The 21,862-nt window shown below is 45.1% G+C and overlaps 2 protein-coding genes across 4 annotated transcripts; both read right to left on the reverse strand.

The window, feature by feature from the left end:
• Positions 1-456: 456 nt before the first annotated feature.
• On the reverse strand, positions 457-14,129 carry STAT2 (signal transducer and activator of transcription 2). Of its 3 annotated transcripts, none has more exons than XM_082665476.1 (24): positions 13,684-14,129; positions 11,832-11,975; positions 11,523-11,676; positions 11,079-11,174; positions 10,811-10,903; positions 10,644-10,719; positions 10,122-10,207; positions 9,810-9,958; positions 6,214-6,372; positions 6,017-6,109; positions 5,742-5,801; positions 5,072-5,092; positions 4,749-4,842; positions 4,551-4,598; positions 4,387-4,470; positions 4,143-4,241; positions 3,904-4,039; positions 3,731-3,783; positions 3,525-3,619; positions 2,782-2,918; positions 2,422-2,604; positions 2,128-2,185; positions 897-1,315; positions 457-612 (listed from the first exon to the last, which is right to left on the reverse strand). In XM_082665476.1, exons 2-24 carry the CDS (start codon positions 11,960-11,962, stop codon positions 470-472), a joined length of 2,667 nt encoding a protein of 888 aa, XP_082521602.1. In that variant the 5' UTR covers positions 11,963-11,975; positions 13,684-14,129; the 3' UTR covers positions 457-469. The 3 variants fall into 3 exon arrangements, with proteins under 3 accessions (XP_082521602.1, XP_082521604.1, XP_082521603.1); XM_082665478.1 differs by having other exon boundaries at positions 13,701-13,929; XM_082665477.1 differs by lacking the exon at positions 11,832-11,975.
• Positions 14,130-14,692: 563 nt separating this feature from the next.
• Positions 14,693-16,120, reverse strand: APOF (apolipoprotein F). Its single transcript, XM_082665479.1, is given in 3 exon segments — positions 14,693-14,962; positions 14,968-15,791; positions 16,024-16,120. Coding segments are annotated over 2 exon segments (939 nt in total). The 5' UTR covers positions 15,775-15,791; positions 16,024-16,120; the 3' UTR covers positions 14,693-14,830.
• Positions 16,121-21,862: the final 5,742 nt, after the last annotated feature.

The raw sequence follows: 21,862 nt of genomic DNA on the forward strand, positions 1-21,862 counted from the left end.
CCTGCTTTCCTGGCCAAGAGTGTATTTGGCCAAAGACAGGAGTTCTGAATCACTGCAGGATCAGAAGTCAGAGCTGTTTTGAGCAGAAAGGGCACTCCAGGAAGATGAAGTAGGCACTAGGTTAGTCTTATCAGCTACTAAAATGTTGAAAGCCTTCCATATTGGAAAGAAGCCACTGCCCTGAGCCCTCCAAGTACCTCCTAACTGTTCTGGCCTGCTCTCAAATTCCTATACCTCCCAGCACAGCAGGCAGCCTCCAGGCTCCTAGCTGGAGCTATGGGTAACATCTGTTCTGATTCATTGGTGACTGTTCCTTACCCGTATTATGCTTCTACCTCTCACTCCAAATCCCACGGTTAACCCAGTTTAGAAGGAGCACATGCCTGATTTCCCATCCTTGGAGAGCAACATCATGATGTGAGAGGTAGGAGGGGCAAAATATATGGAAAGAACAGAGAAAATGTAGTTTCTAGTAGTCAGAAGGAATCAAGGGCCCATCTGTGTAGAAATGGCTGCGAGGGAAGACGTAAGCTTCATCCACGGTGTTCTGGCCAGCCAACAGTGGGTCACCATTTGGCATGATTTCTTCAATCTTCATGCTGTTTCTGAAGACTAGATAGTCCAGAGAAAGAAGTCAGGCCCTGATCTTAGGCAAGGAGTTCCCAAAGCAGCAGGGAAAGTGAGAGAGGATGGCAGCAGAGGCCTAGACAGGGCCTGAGGGGGTCACTTAGGTGGGGCGGGGGAGGCGTGTGTGTATTTCCTAATAAAAGAAATCACAGGGATATAAGCCTTTCTCCAATGAGGAGCTCAGAACTGTCTTTTTCTGTAGTGGGTGAGGGAGGGGAGTTGGGAACGGGAATGTGTCCCCTCTTCCCTAGCCCCATCTCATCACTTACTTTCCATGTCCTCAGTGTTCAAGTGTCTCAGATCATGGGGCAAATCCGGCTCTGGCAGTGGCTGTGAAATAGGCTCTGGAATAGGCTCCAGCTTCAGTCCTGGTCCCAGGTCTGGCTCTGGGACTCTCTGTGACACCTCGCCTAGTGTGGACTCCAGCACGGGCTCCAGAGTGGACTCCAGTGTGGGCTCCAGAGTGGACTCCAGCACAGGCTCCAGAGTGGACTCCAGCACGGGCTCCAGAGTGGGCTCCAGAGTGGACTCCAGTGCTGGCCCCAAATCCAGCCCTGCCTCCAGCAGTGGCTCTAAGTCCAGGCCCGGCCCTGGCTCTGGCCCTGGTGCCAGCCCTAGATCCAGCTCGAATGACTCCAGTTCTGGCTCCAGCTTAAGCTCCGGCAGTTGTTGCAGCTCATCCACCTGTCTGGATACCCCAATACAGACAAAGGAGCAGGGCTCAGTCGTTTAGGTAAAGTGGGGAATGGTAGAGAAAGCAGAGGCTATCTCTCTAGTCTAAAAGGCAATAGAGCAGAGGGCTTAAGGTTAACCAGAGGTTTAAATCCTATCATTTACGAGTTGGGTGACCTTAGGCAAAGTGACCTAACCTCTCTGACCTCAGATTTATCATCTGTAAAAAGGGAACAACAATACCTCATAATACCTGAGAGGCAGTAAGATGTTAAAAGCAGGGCTTTGGAATTTGACAGACCTGGATCATTGATTAGCCATGTATCTTAGGCATGCCACTTCACCACGCTAAACCTCAGGTTCCTCAGCTGAAAACAGTAATAACAGTATCTTCTGCCTCATAGGACAATTATGAAGATTCAATAAATGAGAAAATGAACACAAAGCATTTAGCCCAGTGCCTGGAACATAATAAACTTTCATTAAATGTGGCTGTTATCATTCATTACTGGCTCAAATGGGTTCTCATAAGGATTAAATTTTGAAAATGTTCTAAAAAAAATCTAGTACCATGCTTGGCATTAAGTAGATGTCCATTAACATCAATGATTATGACTATTATTATCAGGGAACCCCTGTGGAGACAACCTAAGGATGGCAGCAGGAAAACAGAGAGGAGAGAGACTAAAAGAGCAGGAAACAAACCCAGAAGGCTGGGGAGTGTGGGTCAGTAGGAAAGAAGGCTGGAGAGACCGGAATTGGGCAGGTTTGGGTCACTATATCAGCCAAAAAGAGTTAGGGAAGATGGGCAAAGAGTTCACATCTCACCTGTTAGAGACCACAATGAGCTTATGTTTCAGGTATTTCTTCCGCTCCTGGAGATTAACTATGGGGGACAGACACAGGAGGCAGGGGAGGTCAGGAGATTGGACACATAGCCCCAGAGTCCCCTAGTGCAGGTGGTCCTGACAGTCATGTCTCCCTACTAACTAGCAGTGTCCCACAGACAAAGCCCTTAACTTCTTTGGATATCAGTTTTCCCACGCTGAAAGGAAAGAGTTGGATGTGTGGATGCCTGTGGATCCTTGCACTCTACCAGTGAAGTATATCAATGCTTCTCACCTTTCTCCTGGGAGTAGCGCCCAAAAGCCTCATCCCGGGGGATTCGTGGGTAGAGGAAGCACAGTGGGTTCTCAGGTATGTTCTCCTCAGTGAGCAGCTGGTACTGGCTGATGATTTTGGCCAGCGGGAGTGACTGCAGCACCTCCTTGGTGAAGGGCTGCACAGAGTAGATGAGCACCTTATCTGGAGAGTGGACACAGGAACAGGCAGGCTTGAGGGAAGAGGCTGGGCCTGGGAGCTCCCCACCCTGGCTGCCCAACAACAAATCTGCTGAGGGATTCAGGACAGAGCCAGGGAAGCCAAGGGCAGGCAGAGGGGCAGCAAGAGAGGCTGTGGAAACAGGAGGGCAGGGCAGCTGACCATCATCTTGGTGTTCCACCCAGGAGCAGGTAATGCCCCCTTCCAATGTTTCACTGAAGCGCAGCAGAAAGGTGCCAGAGATGGTCTTCTTCAGCAGCCGGCGCTCCTGGCTCCGGCTTACAAAGCCCATGATGTGTCTGCAGCACAGAGAGCAGCTGTGAGGCCCTCCTGCCTCCTGCTCCCCTTGTAGAGGGACAGACTGCCAGGTCTGGGCCCTGGCTCTGCCACCTTGTTACAAACTGTTCCATGTTGGCCAAGTCATTTCACTTTACTGACAATATCCACCTCCCAGGGTTGGAAGAGGTGTGAAGCTGCGGTGAGGTCACACAGATGAAAAGCACCTTGTAAAAGGCAAAGTGCTACACAAATGGGCAGGCAGTGTGGTGGAAAGAGCATAGGCGTGAGGTCAGACAGGCCTCGGTTTGAATCTCAGCTCTGCCCCTGGTGTAAGTCCTTTAACCTCTCTGAGCTTTCATTTCCTCCCTTGAGGGTGGCAACACCCATCACCCAGCAAGGTTATAAGGATTACGTGAGAGAATTCATAAAAAGCACCCCGCAGGCTCTGGAACACAGTGGATGCTAGACAAATACGGGCTAGGAGACTATTACTGCAAACGTGAGGGGGTTATGACCTGGCACCAGGTTCTGCTCTCTCCCCCTATTTGCCACATGAGGGCGCACAGAGTCCAGTCTCAAGCAGAGAAAGGCGGCAGGGAAGAGAGGGAGGCTGACCAAGGCCTTACCCATCGTTCCAGAGATCCTTCAGGTGGTCATGTACCAGGTCCAGAATTTTGTCGAGCCATGTCCAGAACGGTAGCTTGCCAGGGGGGCTCTCTCGCTGAAGGAGGAATGGAAAGGCAGGAAGAGATGTGGAACTGCCCTGGGTGTGGGGAAGGACTAGTAATTGGATGGGGGCCAAGGTCTAGCTGCACAGGATGCAGAGAGTTACCTTAACGAAATTGACCCAGGACAACAAGTCACCCTCAGTCTTGGAGTTCTGCCCTGTGGGCAGACAGACAGTTGAGATGACAGAAGGCAGGGCCAAGGGTCCTGGGACAGAAAGGATGGAGGGTGCGGGCAGACAAAGGCTGGGGAAACGCTGAGAGAAAAGAAGGTCTGTACCAAACAGCTTGTCCCGCAGCATGCCAAGCTGGTCTGAGTTGAGGCCTCGGCCAACGTAGGAGGAGAACTGCCAACTGAGAGCAGGGCCCAGCAAGTCCCAGGGGGCCTTGGCGGGGCTGGAGAAGAACTGCTGATTCTGCAGAGGTAGGAAGGGACCGGGTGGCTCAGAAGTAGTGCCCTCACACCAAGCTTCCACGCCCCTCCTTGCCACCCTTCACCTGTTGGCCCCCACCGCCTACCTGGGGGTCTGAGCTGAGCAGATTGAACCAGAGAACCGAGGCCCAGGCGACTGAGAGTTGGTTCATGTTAGAAATAATCACCACAGGAAGGGTGTCTGTCTGGGGAGGAGACAGAAATCACAGAAGAGGGATGTGATGTTTCCAGCTGTAGACATCTGTCAAGGGCAGACAATATTCCACCCTGAGAGGCTTCTGCTTAACCCCTCCTTAGGTCTTTCCCCAAACGCACTCCATTTTCACTCACTTTCAGTTCCTGCTTCAGACCCTGGTAGGTGTATCTGACTGTGAAGCTGATAATGTGCAGTTCCTCTGTCACGGCTAGCAGCCCCTGGGACAGCAGAAGACACAGTGATCAGCGTGCCTTTTGGTAAGTTCCTCCTGCCCCCCAACCCCCTGTCCAGGCCTCACCTTATTGCTGCCCTTTCCTGAACTACCTGAACGCTGCTCCATCAGTGTCTGTGAATTGAGGGGAGGGAGAGAGAAGGCCAGAGCAAGGACCCCAGGGTCCCTGGAACCCCTGCTTTGCCCTCAGGACTTCCCAAGGCCTGGGAACTTCCTCCAGCTTGTTCGATCGGACTACAACCTTAAGATACCATCCCTTCTTACCAGGTAGCCGAAGTCCCAAATTAAGCCCTGACTCTGCCCTTTCTCAGGAGTCAAAGTTTTCTGGTTTGAGGTCAGAATGTTGAACTTCCGGAAGCTATTCCAAGGAGGAAGAAGATATATGCAGGTCAGGAGCAGAGTTATTCTAAAAACTCAGCAGGAAAATAACAAAAGTTCCACTTCATTTCAGACCTCCCCTTCTCCCTCTGTCCATACACCACCCAAATCAACCTCCTCCTTGTTTGTGTCCCCATCAGGGCTGCCACATGTGATGGTACAGGTCATGCAGTGCACAAAAATTTGCAGTGTCCTTGTCAGGCACCTACCCTTGTGATTCAGGAGGATTTCTGTAAAGAAAAAAAAAATCACTGGGAAGCAAAATAGTGTAGAAGTTAGGAATTTGGTCTGTGGAATCAGACAGACCCGGGTTCAAACCCAAATCTGCAGCTCACCAGCTATGTGGCCTTGCACTAGAGACATAAATTATCTGAACTTGTTTCCTCATTTGAATAGTGCCTTGATAATACCTAACTCATGGGGTTCCTGTGACAATTTTATTTTATTTATTTATTTTTATTATTATTATTTTTTTTTTGCAGTACGCGGGCCTCTCACTGTTGTGGGCTCTCCCGTTGCAGAGCACAGGCTCCGGACGTGCAGGCTCAGCGGCCACGGCTCACGGGCCCAGCCGCTCCGTGGCATGTGGGATCTTCCCGGACCGGGGCACGAACCCGTGTCCCCTGCATCGGCAGGTGGACTCTCAACCACTGCGCCACCAGGGAAGCCCCCTGTGACAACTTTAAATTGGGTACTTGACAAGCTACATGTCACGTAGTAAGCACTCAACAAAAGAGATGAGCTATTTCTATGAGGTAGGGATGGAAGGGAAAAGAACACAGCCCCAGGGCCCTGTTGTGAAGAGTAGGTGCCTCCTCCACCCCACCACCCCACTTCCTGGCCACCCCTTGGTCCCACCCTTCACCTGCCCCAACTTACCTGTCAATGGAGACTTCTGCAGTCAGTGACTCATTGCCTTCCTGGAGTCTCACCAGCAGCCTGCAAGGGAGGGAAGGAGATGGGGGAAAGTGGTCAACTTCAATCTCCTGGATAGACCAGATGTTTGAAAAAAACAAGGGAAGAGATTAGAAGAGGTAAGGAGATTGAGGGGAAAAGAGAGAAGAAACAGCCAAGAGTGGGAAGATTTGTAAAACCAGAAAGCATCAGTGCCAGGGCTGGTAAAAGGAAGTAGGAATGAGTTCTGAAATGCCAACCTTGTTCGGACGGTGAACTTGCTCCCAGTCTTGAGGATGAGGGGTCGATGGGGAGTTTGGGGCATGCAGGGCTGGGTTTCTACTACAAAGGCTCTGGGGAGATGTGGAGAGAATATATAGAGGTCAGTATCTGTAAGAATGGCTCCCCTTGTCCCTTCCCTCTGGCCTCCCTCGAGGTCCCTCCCTGGCCTCTAGACCTGTGGAGCAGGCGAAGTAGCAGCTCTGTGACCTGGGCCTTCCGCAGATCCACCCCTTCGATCAGAGGGTCCCCCTGATAGGTGACCATGTGACTCAATCCCTTCAGCTCCTTCAGCAGCTGCCGCAGATGAAACAACAGCTTTGCTCCAGCTGTGAACCTGGGTGACAGAATTCAAGGGAGAAAGAATCCATCAGTTTCCTGGAATCCCCAAACAGGCTCCAAGAGCTCCCCTTTAACTATGTGGAAAGTCAGAAACTGATTGGGACAAAAAAGAATCCAGGAAACATGTGAAAGATTTTTCAACTTTGTTCATAACCTAAGGAACGAATATCAAAGCCGCTTTCACATATAAAATTGATAAAAGATTTATTAACATAATAAAGCTAACTTTCACATGATGCTTGATATGTACTTTTTTTTTTTTTTTTTGCGATACCCGGGCCTCTCACTGTTGTGGCCTCTCCCGTTGCGGAGCACAGGCTCTGGACGCGCAGGCTCAGCGGCCATGGCTCACGGGCCCAGCCGCTCCGCGGCATGTGGGATCCTCCCAGACCGGGGCACGAACCCGTGTCCCCTGCATCGGCAGGCGGCAGGCGGACGCTCAACCACTGCGCCACCAGGGAAGCCCTGATATGTACTTTTTATTCTAAGTGCTTCACACATCTTCATGCATAGGGTTAATTCTTACAACAACCCTATGAGGTAGGTACTATTATTATCCCTATTTTACAGATGGTAAAGCTGAGGCACAGAAAGATTAAAGTGACTTGCTCAAGGTCATAAAACTAGTAAGGGATGAAGTTGTATGTGTTTTACTGTCTATATAATAAGAAATAATAATAATAGGCAATATGGTAACAGGAAGACAATTATCCACTACATAAGAGCAAACAGATTGGGATAGCAGTTTGGAACTATTTTTTTAAAAAGCTTCAGGGTACTTCCCTGGTGGTCCAGTGGTTAAGACTCCACACTTCCAATGCAAGGGGCGCGGGTTCAATCCCTAGTCGGGGAACTAAAATCCCACATGCTGCGTGGTGTGGCCAAAAAATATATAAAAAATAAAAAGCTTCAAAAAATGTATATACATTTTGCAGTATTCCATTTCTAAGATATATCCTAAGGAAATAATCAGACAAACAAATGGACAAAGACAGATGTTCATAGTTCATAGCTTTGTTTTCTGTAATAGAAAAATTAGAAACAATTGGTATTGGGTATGTAAATTATGGCATATTGACATCATGGAATACTATGCAACCATTAAAAATGATATAGACACAAATTTTTGACAAGAAAAAATTTTCAAAAACATTAAATTATAAAAATTACAAGACAGTATATATATGATATAATCTGAGTTCTGTTTAAAATAGATGTATATTTGTGAATATGCACCAGGAAAATCTGGAAAAATGTATTCAAAAGCATTAACAGGGGACTTCCCTGGTGGTCCAATGGTTAAGACTTCACCTTCCAATGCAGGGGGTGTGGGTTCGATCCCTGGTTGGGGAGCTAAGATCCCACATGCCTCACAGCCAAAAAACCAAAACATAAAACAGAAGCAATACTGTAACAAATTCAATAAAGACTTTAAAAATGGTCCATATCAAAAAATTTTTTTTGAAAAGCATTAATAGTGGTTACCTCTGAATGATCAGATTATGCACATGGGTAATTTTTACTTTTTTTCTCTTGTAAGTTTTCTGAAATTTTTCCAATTAGTATATTTTATATTTACAATCAGAAAAAGAAATACAGCTCTTTGTATTAAAAACAATGAAACAAAAGAACAACACAGTAACAGCATCACCACCAAGAAAAGGTATTGGGTTGGCCAAAAAGTTCATTCAGTTTTAAGTAAAAACAAAAAACGCATTTTTCGTTTTCACCAAGAATTTTATCGAACAATGCATTCACTAACCAAGCGAACTTTTTGGCCAATCCAATATATACTTTAACCCAGGAATATCACTTCTGATAACTTACATTACAGAAATAACTGGAGATGTAAATAAAGATGGAGCTATGAGGTTATTTACTGTAGCACTGTTTAAAATAGCAAGAAATCACTCACAGGCCATAATTTGCCAACCCCTGTACAAAATGATGAATACATGTGCAACTGTAATGTAAATACTTATCCTGTACTCTAAGCCCTATATAACTGTTTTCAATTTATCTGAAGAGTGGTATATTTTTATTTTTTTATATTAAATTTTATTGGAGAATAGTTGCTTTACAATGTTGTGTTACTTTCTGCTGTACAGCAAAGTGAATCAGCTACATGTATACATATATTCCCTCTTTTTTGGATTTCCTTTCCATTTAGGTCACCACAGAGCATTGAGTAGAGTTCCCTGTTCTATACAGTAGGTTCTCATTAGTTATCTATTTTATACATAGTATCAATAGTGTATATATGTCAATCCCAGTCTCCCAGTTCATTCCACGGGTGCCCCCCCATGGTATATTTTTAATAGTTTAAATTATAATAAATTTTCTCATGACAAAATATCTAAATAATAGGTATTTTTCAAATATGTTGAAGGACACATTAGTTATTTTTTTCTACATCACAATAAAATTAATATAAAATAAGGAGTTTACTGGAAAACAAATAAAGAAATTTGTTTAGGGCTTCCCTGGTGGTGCAGTGGGTAAGAATCCGCCTGCCAATGCAGGGGACACAGGTTCAAGCCCTGGTCCGGGAAGATCCCACATGCTGCGGAGCAACCAAGCCTGTGCGCCACAACTACTGAGCCTGCATTCTAGAGCCCAAGAGCCACAACTACTGAGCCCACGTGCCACAACTACTGAAGCCCGCGCGCCTAGAGCCTGTGCTCCACAACAAGAGAAGCCACCGCAATGAGAAGCCTGTGCACCGCAATGAAGAGTAGCCTCCGTTCACCACAACTAGAGAAAGCCCGCGCACAGCAACGAAGACCCAATACAGCCAAAAAAAGAAAAAAAAAAAAAGTATCATGCGTAGGGACTTCCATGATGGTCCAGTGGTTAAGACTCCACCCTTCCACTGTAGGGGGTACGGGTTTGATCCCTAGTTGGGGAACGATCCCACATCCCATATGCTGTGTGGCATGGCCAAAAGATGCAAAAAATAAAAGTATCATGGGCATGGGTAAATACGATATAGTGCCAAGTTAAAAAAAACAAACAAACCCACAGGTCTCAAAACAGTATGAACAGTATGATTCAATTTTTGTTTAATAATATTATAGTAGCTACATCTGGATATTAAGGTAACTGGTAATTTTTTTTTTTGGCATTATATTCACTGCACTGAAAAAAAGGTAAAACGATATTTCTCGGGTGATTAAGCAGGAAGGAGAAATCGGATTGTGGATCAATTCATTACTTTCCCCAAAGCAAAGACTGGGCTCTGGGCTCCCTGAGTGGTGAGAATGAAGAGCAGAGCATAGCTGCAGTCAGACAAGGGAGCTGGGATCATCCTGGGGAGCAGAGATTAAGGAGGGCAATATCTCTTGTCATATACAGGGCATTATAACCTACAAAGCACAGGGGGTAGGTAGGACTAGGGCCAGGTGAGCACGAGGGTGGGGAGGTGCCTCTCACCACTTCTCCAACTGCTCCAACCCTCCATCCGGGGGACCTCCAATGCAGGCTTTCTGCTGCTGAACTTTCCACTCCTCCAACTTGGGCAGCAGTAGCTCAATCAGGGTAGTTAATCGGCCTAGCAGTGCTTTGGAGGCATCTAGCACCTCCTATGAAAGACATAAAGTGAGTGCTGAGAGCCTCTCACCATCACCCTCCACCATTCAACCAGGGATGAAGAGACAAAGAAGCCAAGGCTAGGAGGCCCGGGCTCCCGATGCCTCATTTTCCCCAGTTCCCTGCTGCCCACTCCCTCTGTCCTCTGCCACCCACCTTTCTCCTTCTGTCCAGTTCATTGAGCGTTTCCTGCAGAATGTCCTGCTGTCTGGTCTGATGGGGGTCCAAAGAGGGTGTCCTTGCTGGACAGCAGGAGCAGGAGTGAGACAAATGCTCAGACCTAGGGCTCCTCCCCTTCTCCTTCCCAGCCCAGACCTCAGCCAGAGTCAGGAGTGGGGAGTTCTGAAGGGAGAAGAAGGGGAACCAACCAAAGCACAGGCACCTCTGGGCCCTCATGCAAATTCTGAATGGTCTTGCTAGAACCAGAAGCCCACTCAATCTGCTAAGGCAGTTTCCCAAGCATCCCCTCCAACATTCACTAGCTGTCCCTCAGCTACACCTCCAGCCTGACCTCTACAACATACCCTGGCACCTCCAGCTTTGCAATGGCAGCAGGACTGTAACCAGCAAGATGCAGCCGAAGGTGATTACTGCTTGCTGGGGCTTTCCCCTTCTGCTCTATTCTACCCTTGGCTTCCCAGTAGGCACCTTTCTCCCACCCCTCAATGTGCTTTCTACCTGAGGTCTGGATCTTATATCGGAAGTAGAAGACATCCTGCTGGTCTTTCAGTTGGCTGATGGATTTCACCAGCTTCTGCAGAGGAGATGAGACCCTGATGAGGCTGCTTCTGTGAGAGGAGGCAGGCTGAGTCCTGCCCACCCTGGCTCTTGCCACATCTACCAACCTCCATCATAGCCTTTAATTCCAGGATCCGGGATTCAATCTCATGCTGCTGGCTCTCCCCAGGTGCTGCAAGGGCTGGTTCTTCTCCTTGCTCCTGAAATAAGAGGCTCTGAGCACATTTCAACTCTGACCTTTCATCCCTGAAATCCAGGCCTGAAATGAAACCACAGGATGTGGAGGGATCTTGTTCTGAGGCAAATTTACTGAGTCCTTTGCAGGATCCCTCTCTACTCCAGGAGCTTTCAACATCACCACCAAATTGTTCTCACCAATTGAGCCCTCTGAGCCTGGGTCAGAATTCTTTTTTCTTCCAGAAGGAGATTAAAGATCATCTCAGCCAATTGGGTAGCACCCTGGGGAAAGGCCTGCAGTAGGAAAAGAGAAAGGACTGATTTAACTTAACTACCATCAATGAACTACCACCTCAGGCCCTCCCCACCAGTGACCTCAGTATTCTCCCCTTCTTCAGGGTCCCAGGCCCTACCCCTTTTCACCACTGGTCCCCCAAACCCTAGCCTCTTTCCAAACAGGTCATCTAGACTATGTCCTTCTCTCTGCCAGTGATCTCCCGAGTCCAGACTCTGTCCCATTTTCCCCAGATCTTCCCCTGTCCTTTGAACCTCCAGGTCCTGTTCTATGTTCCATACCCTAAAACGTACTCCTCTACACTCAGCTGCCATTCCTACTTTGTTATTCCTGGCTCCTCCAAGTACCTGAATGTCCCGATAGAATTTTCGCAAGTTGTGCTGTAGCAACAAACACTCAGGGTCCTGGCTGCAGCGGCTACACTCATAGTTCAGTTGGTCCAAGAAGTGGAAGAACAGCATATTAGCCTTGGCCTCATCATTGCCCAGTGCAGCTTCCTGCCTAGGGACCAGGAAGGACAAGGATTAGTATCTCTGCAGGGTTGCTACCATCTTGAGGCCTTCCAACCCCTTCCTGCCCTTGGTGTCTCCAGGATCCTGGGGGCTCAGAAGAAAGAAATCATTTTCCTCATCCCCCCAACTTCCTGAAGGCCTCACCAGTTCTGATCTTCAATCCAGACAGACAAGTTCTGTCGAATGTCCACCGGCAGGAGGCTATTTGAATAGAGCTGGTGCAGCTGATCCTGAAATGGGCTGTCAAGATTCTGCAGCATCTCCCACTGCGCCATTTGGGGTCTGAGCCTAAAGGACGCATGTTCCCAATTGGAAATTTTGCTGGACTAAACCATCCACAGTCTCGTGATTGTTTATTATTACAAATTTTAAGAAATGTTTAATTATACAGGTAAGAAAAAATACAGAAAAAAAGTAAAGTCTAGATTGACTCCACTCCCAATCTTGGTCCCTTTTCCTCCTCTCCAGAAGTAACCAATATTATCAGTTTGGCGTATATTCTTCCAGGGAGTACTACTTAAGAGCTCCAATACATAGGCCTTTTTGTTTCAATGGTAATTTTCAAACACACAACAAAGTAGAGTGAATAGTACAAGGATCATCCATGTACCCATCATCCAGCTTCAACAAACATGTATGACACTTCCGCAATCTCATGTCATCTATCTCCCCCAATGAATTTATTTTAAATTTATTTGTTCGTGTTTGTATTCACTTATGCTGGAGCATTTAAAGGTCAGTCTTAAGTATTTAAAAAGAGGGTTTTTTAAATTATTTATTTATTTTTGGCCACACCGCACGGCATGCAGGATTTTAGTTCCCCCACCAGGGACTGAACCCACTGCAGTGGAAGCGTGGAGTCTTAACCACTAGACCACCAGGGAAGTCTCAGTCTTAAGTATTTATTTCAGCATTATCCCGGCTGGCCCCAAAGCTTTATCAGAGGCTGAACCTCCTTGGAGATAAACTGCTCTCCATGTTGGAAGGAGGAGCTCCATTCTCTAGAAGATGTTTAAGATATTTAAATACTGTGTAAGGGGTCACTGAATCCCTAAGATTGTGACACTTTTATGACTTCTGTCAATCTCTGATTCTTCATGTGGATTATTAAGTTCATGAGAAAATTCACTCAAAACTTGTTCTTGCCTGCCACCAAGCAGGCTGGGAGGAGCCCTTCTCCCTACCTTTCCCCGCCCACTGCCATCTGTCTGTTTAGGAAATCAAAACATCTTGCAGCCTGAACCTAACAAAAAAGAATTAACACCCACGTCTGTGGTCTAAAAAAAGGTCACATGATTTTATTACAAATCAAATGCTTGGGGTGGGAAAGATTCTTTTCCACCAGTACAAATAATCATGAGCTGCCTTTCTACCTCTGGGAAGCAGGAACAAGGGAAGTAAAGAATTGGGCTGGGGCTCCTACTTTTCACTTTAACCCTTTAGTAGTGCTTGACTTTTTACACTAAAAAACAAACGACGAGGCCCCAGCTCCTAAGGAACTAATTGGCTGGTATTAATAAAGCAAGGCGGCAAGTAAACCCTGAGGTTTAAATACGAAAAACAAAACCAAAAAACCTGGCCTTCTTAAATAGATTGCAAGCACGGAGGTTAAGGGCTGTAAACTCCTTTTTTCTCCAGTTATCCAACACTCTTTTAGGCGCGTATTTTGTGCTCAATAAGCTTTTCTGAAAAGAACTCTAGTTTTTTCTTTCTTTTTTTTGGTAAGAATCAAAAATAACAGACCGGAAGGTAAAAGCGTTGGCCAAGACACTGAACCAATGCAACAATGCCAGGTTTCGGGTCTTGGAAGTTGCAGGGGCGTTTCTGGAGGGCGGGGTGCGTTACGGTTGGGGACCTAGGTTGGACAGGAGGATGAAGGAGGCGACAGCTCCTGTTTCAACCTGGGGACAGAGTCTGAATCCTGCGGGGCGTACCCCCCAGGGCCTGCCTGCCCTCTCAAAGAGAAACCCCCGCCTCCACCCACACCCCCACGCACCTTCTCAGGGCCGGTACCTGGTTAGAGTCTCAGCCCCCGCTCCCTCCAGTAGCTGTGGTCCAGGCTTCCGGTTCCCAGAGACAGCTCTGGCACCAGGGCCTCCCGCGCCGCCCTCGGCTTCGGCCCGCCTCTCGAACCCACCCCCTTGCCACAGGCTTGAGTGAGCGGCTGAACCCCGGAACTCGCCATTCCCATAGAGGCGCCCCGACACTGGCTGCCATTCAGCCAACCTCTTCTCCAGGCTGTGAGTTCATTGGCGCCACCACAACTCCTCCTTCTCCGCGAGGCGGGACAAGCGGAGCTGAAACCACACCTCTAACTGCAGCGATTGGTAGGAAAGCTCAAGTAAGCCCTGCCCCGTATCTGCGGAGGGAGGAATCCAATGAACAGAAGAGCTCAGGACTGAAACAGCTGATTTCCGAGAACCCGCACATACGCAGCGGAACCGAGACTGACTCAGGACCTTGGAGGCGCTGAGCTAACAAGCGAGACGGAATTTCGACATATTGGGACAGGAAGGGGAGGGCTTAAGTAATAACAACAAAACCCACAAAAGCCTATTTATTGTTGGTACCGTGCTAAGCATTAGGACACCGTACCGTTTTTAATTTCCACGAAACCCATTGCATATCACTATTCTTTAGAAATTTAAAAAACTGAGTTTGGAGAAAGAAGGTACTAGTCAATGGTCGCTGAAGCTCTAACAAGTGGAGCCTGGATTCAAAGCCAAATCCTCTGATTCCAAACCACAAACTTTAAAATTTCTACATTTTACAGTACTGCCTTCCTCCCTGATAAAAAAAATCAGAGATTTGGATTTTGAACACACACGTACAACTTGTCAGAATATTAGATCCAGTCATCATGTTTACCACCTTTTTTTTTTTTTTTTTTGGCTGCACTGCGCTGGCATGCAGGATCTTAGTTTCCCCACCAGGGATCAAACCCGCACCCCCTGCAGTGGAAGTGTGGATTCTTAACCACTGGGCCGCCAGGGAAGTCCCACCACTTCTTTTATAATTGATTGATTGCTGCGCAGCTTACGGGGATCTTAGTTCCCCGACCAGGGATTGAACCTGGCCCCTTGGGCAGTGAAAGAGTGGAGTCCTAACCACCGGACAGCCAAGGAATTCCATACCACCTTCTTTTATATCTCAGTAGTATTCCCATCCCTAGGATCTAAGCCATAGTCATAGAGTAAGGTCCACTGCCAGTAAGGAACTGAACTTACTACTGATACCAAAGGGGCCATGGTAGTTGTTTCTTCCAGGTGACTCAATTTGAGGTGCCCCCCAAGACCTCCTTGCTGGTCTCTGGTGGAGGGCTGTTCACCTCTCTCTCATTATAATACTGGATCACCCGCTGAACCCCAGCCTTCACTATAGGTTTAAGTGAAGTACTGATCATTACTCCCGTGGGCCCCCCTGACAATCCAGCCATGGCCATCAGAAGTTCATAACCCAGATCTATGACCCCGTCTCGGCCTCGTTCCTTGGCCTTGTCCGAGCAGTTCTGAACAGCATAATACAATGCTGTGCCCAGGTTGTAGAAGGTTCCCACTCCTGGCAACAGCTGGACTACATTGTGCACACTCTGCTCCTGCTCCTGCTCACAGTCCTTGATGGAGAGGGATCGTCGGGCCCTCTCTGGGTCTGGGTGCTCCCTGGCCAACAGCTGCAGAGCAGAGGCCAGGGCATCCACTGACACTCCCGTCCCTGTGCTTCTGCTTTTCTCGAGCTCTTGAAGATGTCTGATGAGGACCTGTGTCGCCTTTACACTCCCCTGGCGGTAGAGCTGAAGCTGCAGGACCCGTACATCAGCTTGACAGCCAGCTTTCTCCAAGGCAATCATCAGGGGCAGGCCTACCAGGAACTTGGGGAGAAGGGCCATGTGGGTGAAGCCAGGCAGGGATTTGGGGAGCAGGGCCCGGCAAGACAATGGGGCTGAGGAAGGTAGCCAGGATCCCAAGGATGAGTGAAGATGCACCAAGACGTTTGTCTGGTTTCCATATGGAATGGCATCCACAGCGTGCAGCAGGAAGCAGCAAAGAAGTAGCTCAGCTGGTACCATGATGAGTCTGAGACCACGCATGTCCGGAGCAGAGTGCACTGGAGACGGGAGAAACCAGAAACATACAAACCGTTTCCGTAAGGACTGTGGTCCAAAAGGAGCCCAGGACTCAGGGAGAAGAACCTCATCTATCACCTCCAAACTTCTGTTCTTTTTAGCTAAAGGACTGAGAAACAGGAAATGCAACCCAATTGTTCCCTCTTGACCTTCTCCATCTTCAGGTCTTCCTCTGCCTGATTTCCACCCATTTAATAGGGAGCCCCAAATTACCACAAAGTCTGGTGATTAAGAAGTAATACGGCTTTGATAGATTTGGTAGCTCCTCGATCCTGTTCTGCCTACTCCTCTGTCGGGTGAAGAAAGTAGATATTGGCTTTCCCCTATTATCAGTAAGAGATGTAATCTCTGCAAATATTTGTCCATTTGTACTGGCTTCTCAAACCTTGTCCCCTTGTCACACACTGGACCTCAGTACCTAAAAACTCTGTTCTTTGGCATTTCCTGCCGGTCCCTGTCACTTTCACACTCCAGCTCATGATAGAAGCTGGGAAACCCAGAATCAGAAGAGGTTAGGTATCTATGATTCTCTTTTCAGTTTAAAAATTAAATTAGCAAAAAAAAAATTAAATTAGCAAGATTCAGTGTCTCATTGGAGATTTAGTACAAGGTAGATGAATGAGAAAAAAGTTAAAATGCTTCTACGTGTTTCTATTCTGTAGTTTTGCCTTATTTTTAACTTCCCTTTCCAAAGATAGAAATAACGTTATGCAGCCCATAAGAATCTGCTGGACTCATCCATTGTGGATAACAATTGTTTATCCATCAGCTGTTCTCTATGCTGAGAGAGATTGAGCTCCAGTATAATCCACCCAACTTCCACTTGTTTCTTTTACTAATCCAGTCATTCTAATGGATATAATAATGGATCACAGATTTGTGATATCATTGCTTAGCCATTTTTATTAGTTAACAATAAGTGTCTTTAAGCTTTCATCAGATTGTAAATGTTCTGAACATTTGAAGTTTCCTTGAATTATAAATGTAATTATCAATAAAAAATCAATCTGTCTATGTATCTATTTCTCTGTCTTTCTATCTAGCTAATGTTTTCAATAGCACACTTTTCAACATGTGGAGGGAAATATGAGGGACTGGAGAATAGAAAGAATATGATGAAGTTTCTTTGCGTGCATTCCAAAGATAAAATTATCATTTTTTAAAAGAGGAGAATAGAAAAACAAATGAACAAAGAAACAAAATGGGCATACAGAAGTGTAAGCAACCTATCTATTTAGTTTTTAACACTTCATTAGGGCAAGTCAGCTTCAATGGTGCCTGGGAATTCATTTGGAGGATTGAAATCATATACCTCCTAGAAGCAATTCAAGATTTCAAAAGAATAATTTCTAAGTCATTTGATCTTTGTAACACTTTGTGCTCTACAACGCATCGACAAAGTTCAGGAAAAAAAGTGTTAGGAACCATTGAGTCCTGTGTTTACTTTTCATAACGTTGATGCTTTTTTGTAATGACTTTGAAGAATGAAAACTTATAAAGAGAGGGTAGTAGGAAAGGGTGGAGTGGAGTTTGATAAGAGCTTGTAAGAGACTATTAGCTTAGTGGGCACAGAGTAGAAATAAGATGATTAGAAATTTTAATAACCTACAATGGAAAAGAATCTAAAAACAGCTATAAGTATAAGTATAACTGAATCAGTTTGCTGTACACCTGAAACTAACAACATTGTAAATCAACTATACGTCAATAAAAATTATAAAAACAGAAAAAGAAAGTTAAAATGCTTCTCATGCTTAGACATATTACAGGTACAGTATATGATAACTGAAAGAAAAAATGGAAAATGGAATGTGAAATAAGGACTGAGAGCTACTAAGTGGAGAAAAGCAAGGCTAACACCAGTCACCTGTGTCTTTTAGCACTGGGATGAAATAAAGAGCATATACCTATCCTAAGTGGTGTCCAACATTTCTGCCTACCTACTGTGTCCCATCCTTGAAAGTAGTCCTGGGAAAGCAGACTTGTCACCTAGGTGGCACTGAATATCTGAAGTAAAAAATCTGGACAAGTTCCTGAATAAATTTCCTCATAAAGCACTTCAGAATAACTGTGGAACATTTGATAAATTATATTGTCATCATCCATAGACACTGAGAGGCTCTTAACTTGGGGGTGTCTTCAGCTTTTTACCTAATTCTCCAACATGTTCCCAAGACTCATACCCGCAGTTCTAGGGGATGTTGATAGCAAAAGCTCTGAATTGTGTCACCAGCATCATGGGGAATGGCTTCTCAGCAAACTCAATCACCATCCAAGCTAACTGGCAGACCAGCCACCCCAGTGGGCATATTTGCCATCGTTAATACATTCCTCAGGGTGAGTAGCTGAGTTTTGGATTTATCCAAGCCTCCCTGTGGGTCCCCCAAGATCCCTCAGAATGACTTTAGCATTGCCAATGCCTTCTTCCTCATTGTGCTTTTTGCTCTCTCTCATGGATGAGGGTTTAAGTGGTGTCCTTTCCTCCCATCTTAACAAGCTGAAGCTACAGAATGTGGGCCTCAGCTGGGCCGACATCCTCCTCCTGGGCCACCTCCAGAACTAAGTTGGATAGGTACTCAAATAGAGGGGCTAAGGATGGGGCCGTACATAAGAGAACCTGGCAGGTCTTGGAATCTGGGAGAGGGATCTGGTTGGAGAGCATGTTCAGAGGATGCCCAGTTTCTATGAAAAACAGCTGGAAAGTCAGAACCCCTTCCTGGGTATTTCTTGGAAAGACAGCCAATGGGGACAGTAAGATGCAGCAAAGGAGCAGTACAGCCTGGATCATGGTGGGTCAGCAGAACAGCCCTGCTGGAAAGAAGCAGTGCTCAGATTGGGAAGTGGGGAAAGGCTTGGGATGAAGAGATACTAAGACTGGTCAGAACTAGGAAGTGTCTTGGCCCTTAGAAACTTTGGTTACCTGGGCATACCTCAGGCCCACTATTAAAGGCTATGGGAGATCCTCACTGTTTTGAGGAAGAAACAAACCAGAGGAACAAGAAAGTCCAAAAATCTCCTTTGCTTTGGTATCTTCATGGCTGGAATGACTGTTCTGATTTTTTTTGTTGTATCCCACTTTCTCCTTTGCCCCAGCCAGAATCACGAGGATGTCAGAATGCTGATAGTATCCAAAACAATGAAGGACATAGCATTTGCAAATATTTATTCATCTCTCTCCAGCTCAGACTTTGTCCTCCTCACCTTTGTCCTATACTGACAAATAGGCCTTTTCCCTTTTTGACCCTACTAGTCCTGCCCCATATCCCTATTGTCCTAAGGTTTTACCCTGGACCTATACATGAGATGAGGAGAAGTTCCCCTGTATCTTCTGAAAGGGAGAAGAGGTAAGGCAAAAACGCTGATGACCATTGGCAAGAGACCCCCAAAACGTTTAATAAGTTCTTATTAAAAGTACACATTGGGTGAAAGTCCAGGGAAACTTAAAATATTGGTAAGTTAAATGAAATCGGTACAACTTCTACTTCTCACTTTTCTAATTCCAATGCAAAACACAAATAAAATGTGTTCATCAGCTGGGTGGTAACTCTTTCCATATCTAACCAAAACTCCAAACATTGGGCTTCATCTAGGGCTTAGCATAACTGCAGTCCAAAAATTACGGGAAGAAGGTATCTGATGCCTTCTGAAACTGGTACAGGTTCCTACATATTGTTATGGTAAAAAGTTTCTTTGGTGCTGTCACTCATTTCTTTTTTAAAAATAATTTATTTATTTATTTTTGGCTGCGTTGGGTCCTCGTTGCTGCACGTGGGCTTTCTTTTAGTTGCGGCGAGCGGGGGCTACTCTTTGTTGCGGTACGAGGGCTTTTCATTGCGGTGGCTTCTCTTGTTGAGGAGCACGGGCTCTAGGTGCACGGGCTTCAGTAGTTGTGGCGCATGGGCTCAGTAGTTGCTGTCACTCATTTCTGACAGACAACCAAAAGGAACAGGCCAGAGGGAGGGGTCCAGAGTCCTTCCCTCTATTTCATTTCCCTCAGTTCCCAGCAGCGGTCCCTGACAACTAACAGCAGACAGAAGAAAGAAGAGGGGTAGGTCTGTAAGGATGCACTACCAAAATTGTAGGAAGCAAGAACTAGGTGCAAAGCGGTCCAACACTACCTGAAGTTACTGGTTGCTAAATCCCTAGGGAATCCTACCTAGGACTATACCATTTCTGTGGAGTAACATAACAAACGATAAAATATTTAACCCTTTTTTCCTAAGATCTATCAAAAAGCAAGAATATCTACTCATCACTTTTTCAGCATTGTACTGGAAGTCCTAAGTAGTGTAATGAGGAAATAATAAAAAATTAATTGCATAAAAAATAGAAAGGAAATTAGAACGGTATTTATTTAGAAACATGACTGTTTATGTAGAAAATCCTAATTTTTTGAGGAACTTCCATACTGTTTTTTACAGTGGCTGCACCAGTTTACATTCCCACCAAGGAAACTAATATAATATGTCAATTACATCTCAATAAAAAGAATAAATGAAAGTGGGGATATTACTATTTGTTTTACGGAAACAAAAAGGATTTTGAGAGTACTATGAATAGGTGTATGACAATAAATTGGATAATCTAGATGAAATAGACAAATTCTTAGAAACATACAACCTACCAAGACTGAATCATGAAGTAATAGAAAATATGAATAGACCTATAATTAGTAAGGAGATTGAGTCAGTAATCAAAAATTTCCCAATAAAGAAAAGTCCTGGACAAAACAGTCTTATTGGTGAATTCTACCAAACATTTGTGGGTTTTTTTAGTTTAGTTTTTATTTTTTATATTCTTTTTTTTCCTACCAAACATTTGAAGAAGAATTAATACCAGTCCTTCTCAGACTCTTCTAAAATATCAAAGAAGAGGGAACATGTCTAACTAATTCTATGAGACCAGCATTACCCTGATATCAAAGCTAGACAATGACCCTACAAGGAAAGAAAACTACAGACCTATACCTCATGAAAATATTAATGCAAAATACTAGCAAATTGAATTTGGTAGCATATTAAAAGGATTATACACCATGGCAAAGTGGGATTTATTTCTAGAATGTAAGAGTGGTTCAATATATGAAAATCAATCAGTGTAATTCACCACATTAACAGAATGAAAGAGAAAAATCGCATGATCATCTCAATTGATGTAGAAAAGCATTTTACATCAATAAAATAGAAATAGGAAGAAACTATCTTAATAATAAAGGTCATAAATGAAAAACCCACAGCTAACATCATATTCAATGGTAAAAGACTGAAAGCTTTTCCTCTGAGATCAGGAACAAGACAAAGATGTTTGCTTTCAACACTTTTATTCAACATAGTGTTGAGCAATTAGGCAAGAAAAAGAAAAAAAGACATGCAGATTGGAAAGGAAAAAGCAAAATTATCTCTGTTTGCAGAAGACGTGATCATATATGTAGAAAACCCTAAATATTCACAACACACACACACACACACACACACACACACACCCCTGCTAGAATTAATAAGCAAATTAAGCAAAGTTGCAGGATAAAAAATCAACACCCCAAATTAGCTGCATGTCTATACACTAACAGTGAAAAATATGAAAAACGAAATAAAGAAAGAAAACAATTTTTTTACAACAGCATCAAAAAGCATAAAATACTTAGGAATAAACTTAACCAAGGTGGCAAAAGACTTATACATTGAAAACTACAAAACATTGCTGAAAGAAATTAAAGAAGTCATAAATAAATGGAATGACATCACACCCATAGATTGGAAGACTTAACATTGTTAAGATGTCAATACTACCCAAAGAGACTAACAAATCTAATGCAATCTCTTCCAAAATCCCAGTAATGTTTTTTGCAAAAACAGAAAATCCATCCTAAAATTCACATGAAATTTCAAGAGACACTGAATAGCTGAAACAATCTTGAAAAAGAAAACAAACTTGGAGGACTTGCTTTCTGATTTGAAAATATATTACAAAGCTACATCACTACAAAGATGAAAACAATTTTGATGATCAAAAAGAAGTCAATAAAATAAGACTGAAGTGGTTCCTGAAAAAA

Source organism: Grampus griseus (assembly GCF_964374135.1).
Source record: "Grampus griseus genome assembly, chromosome: 11".
Lineage (NCBI taxonomy): Eukaryota > Metazoa > Chordata > Mammalia > Artiodactyla > Delphinidae > Grampus > Grampus griseus.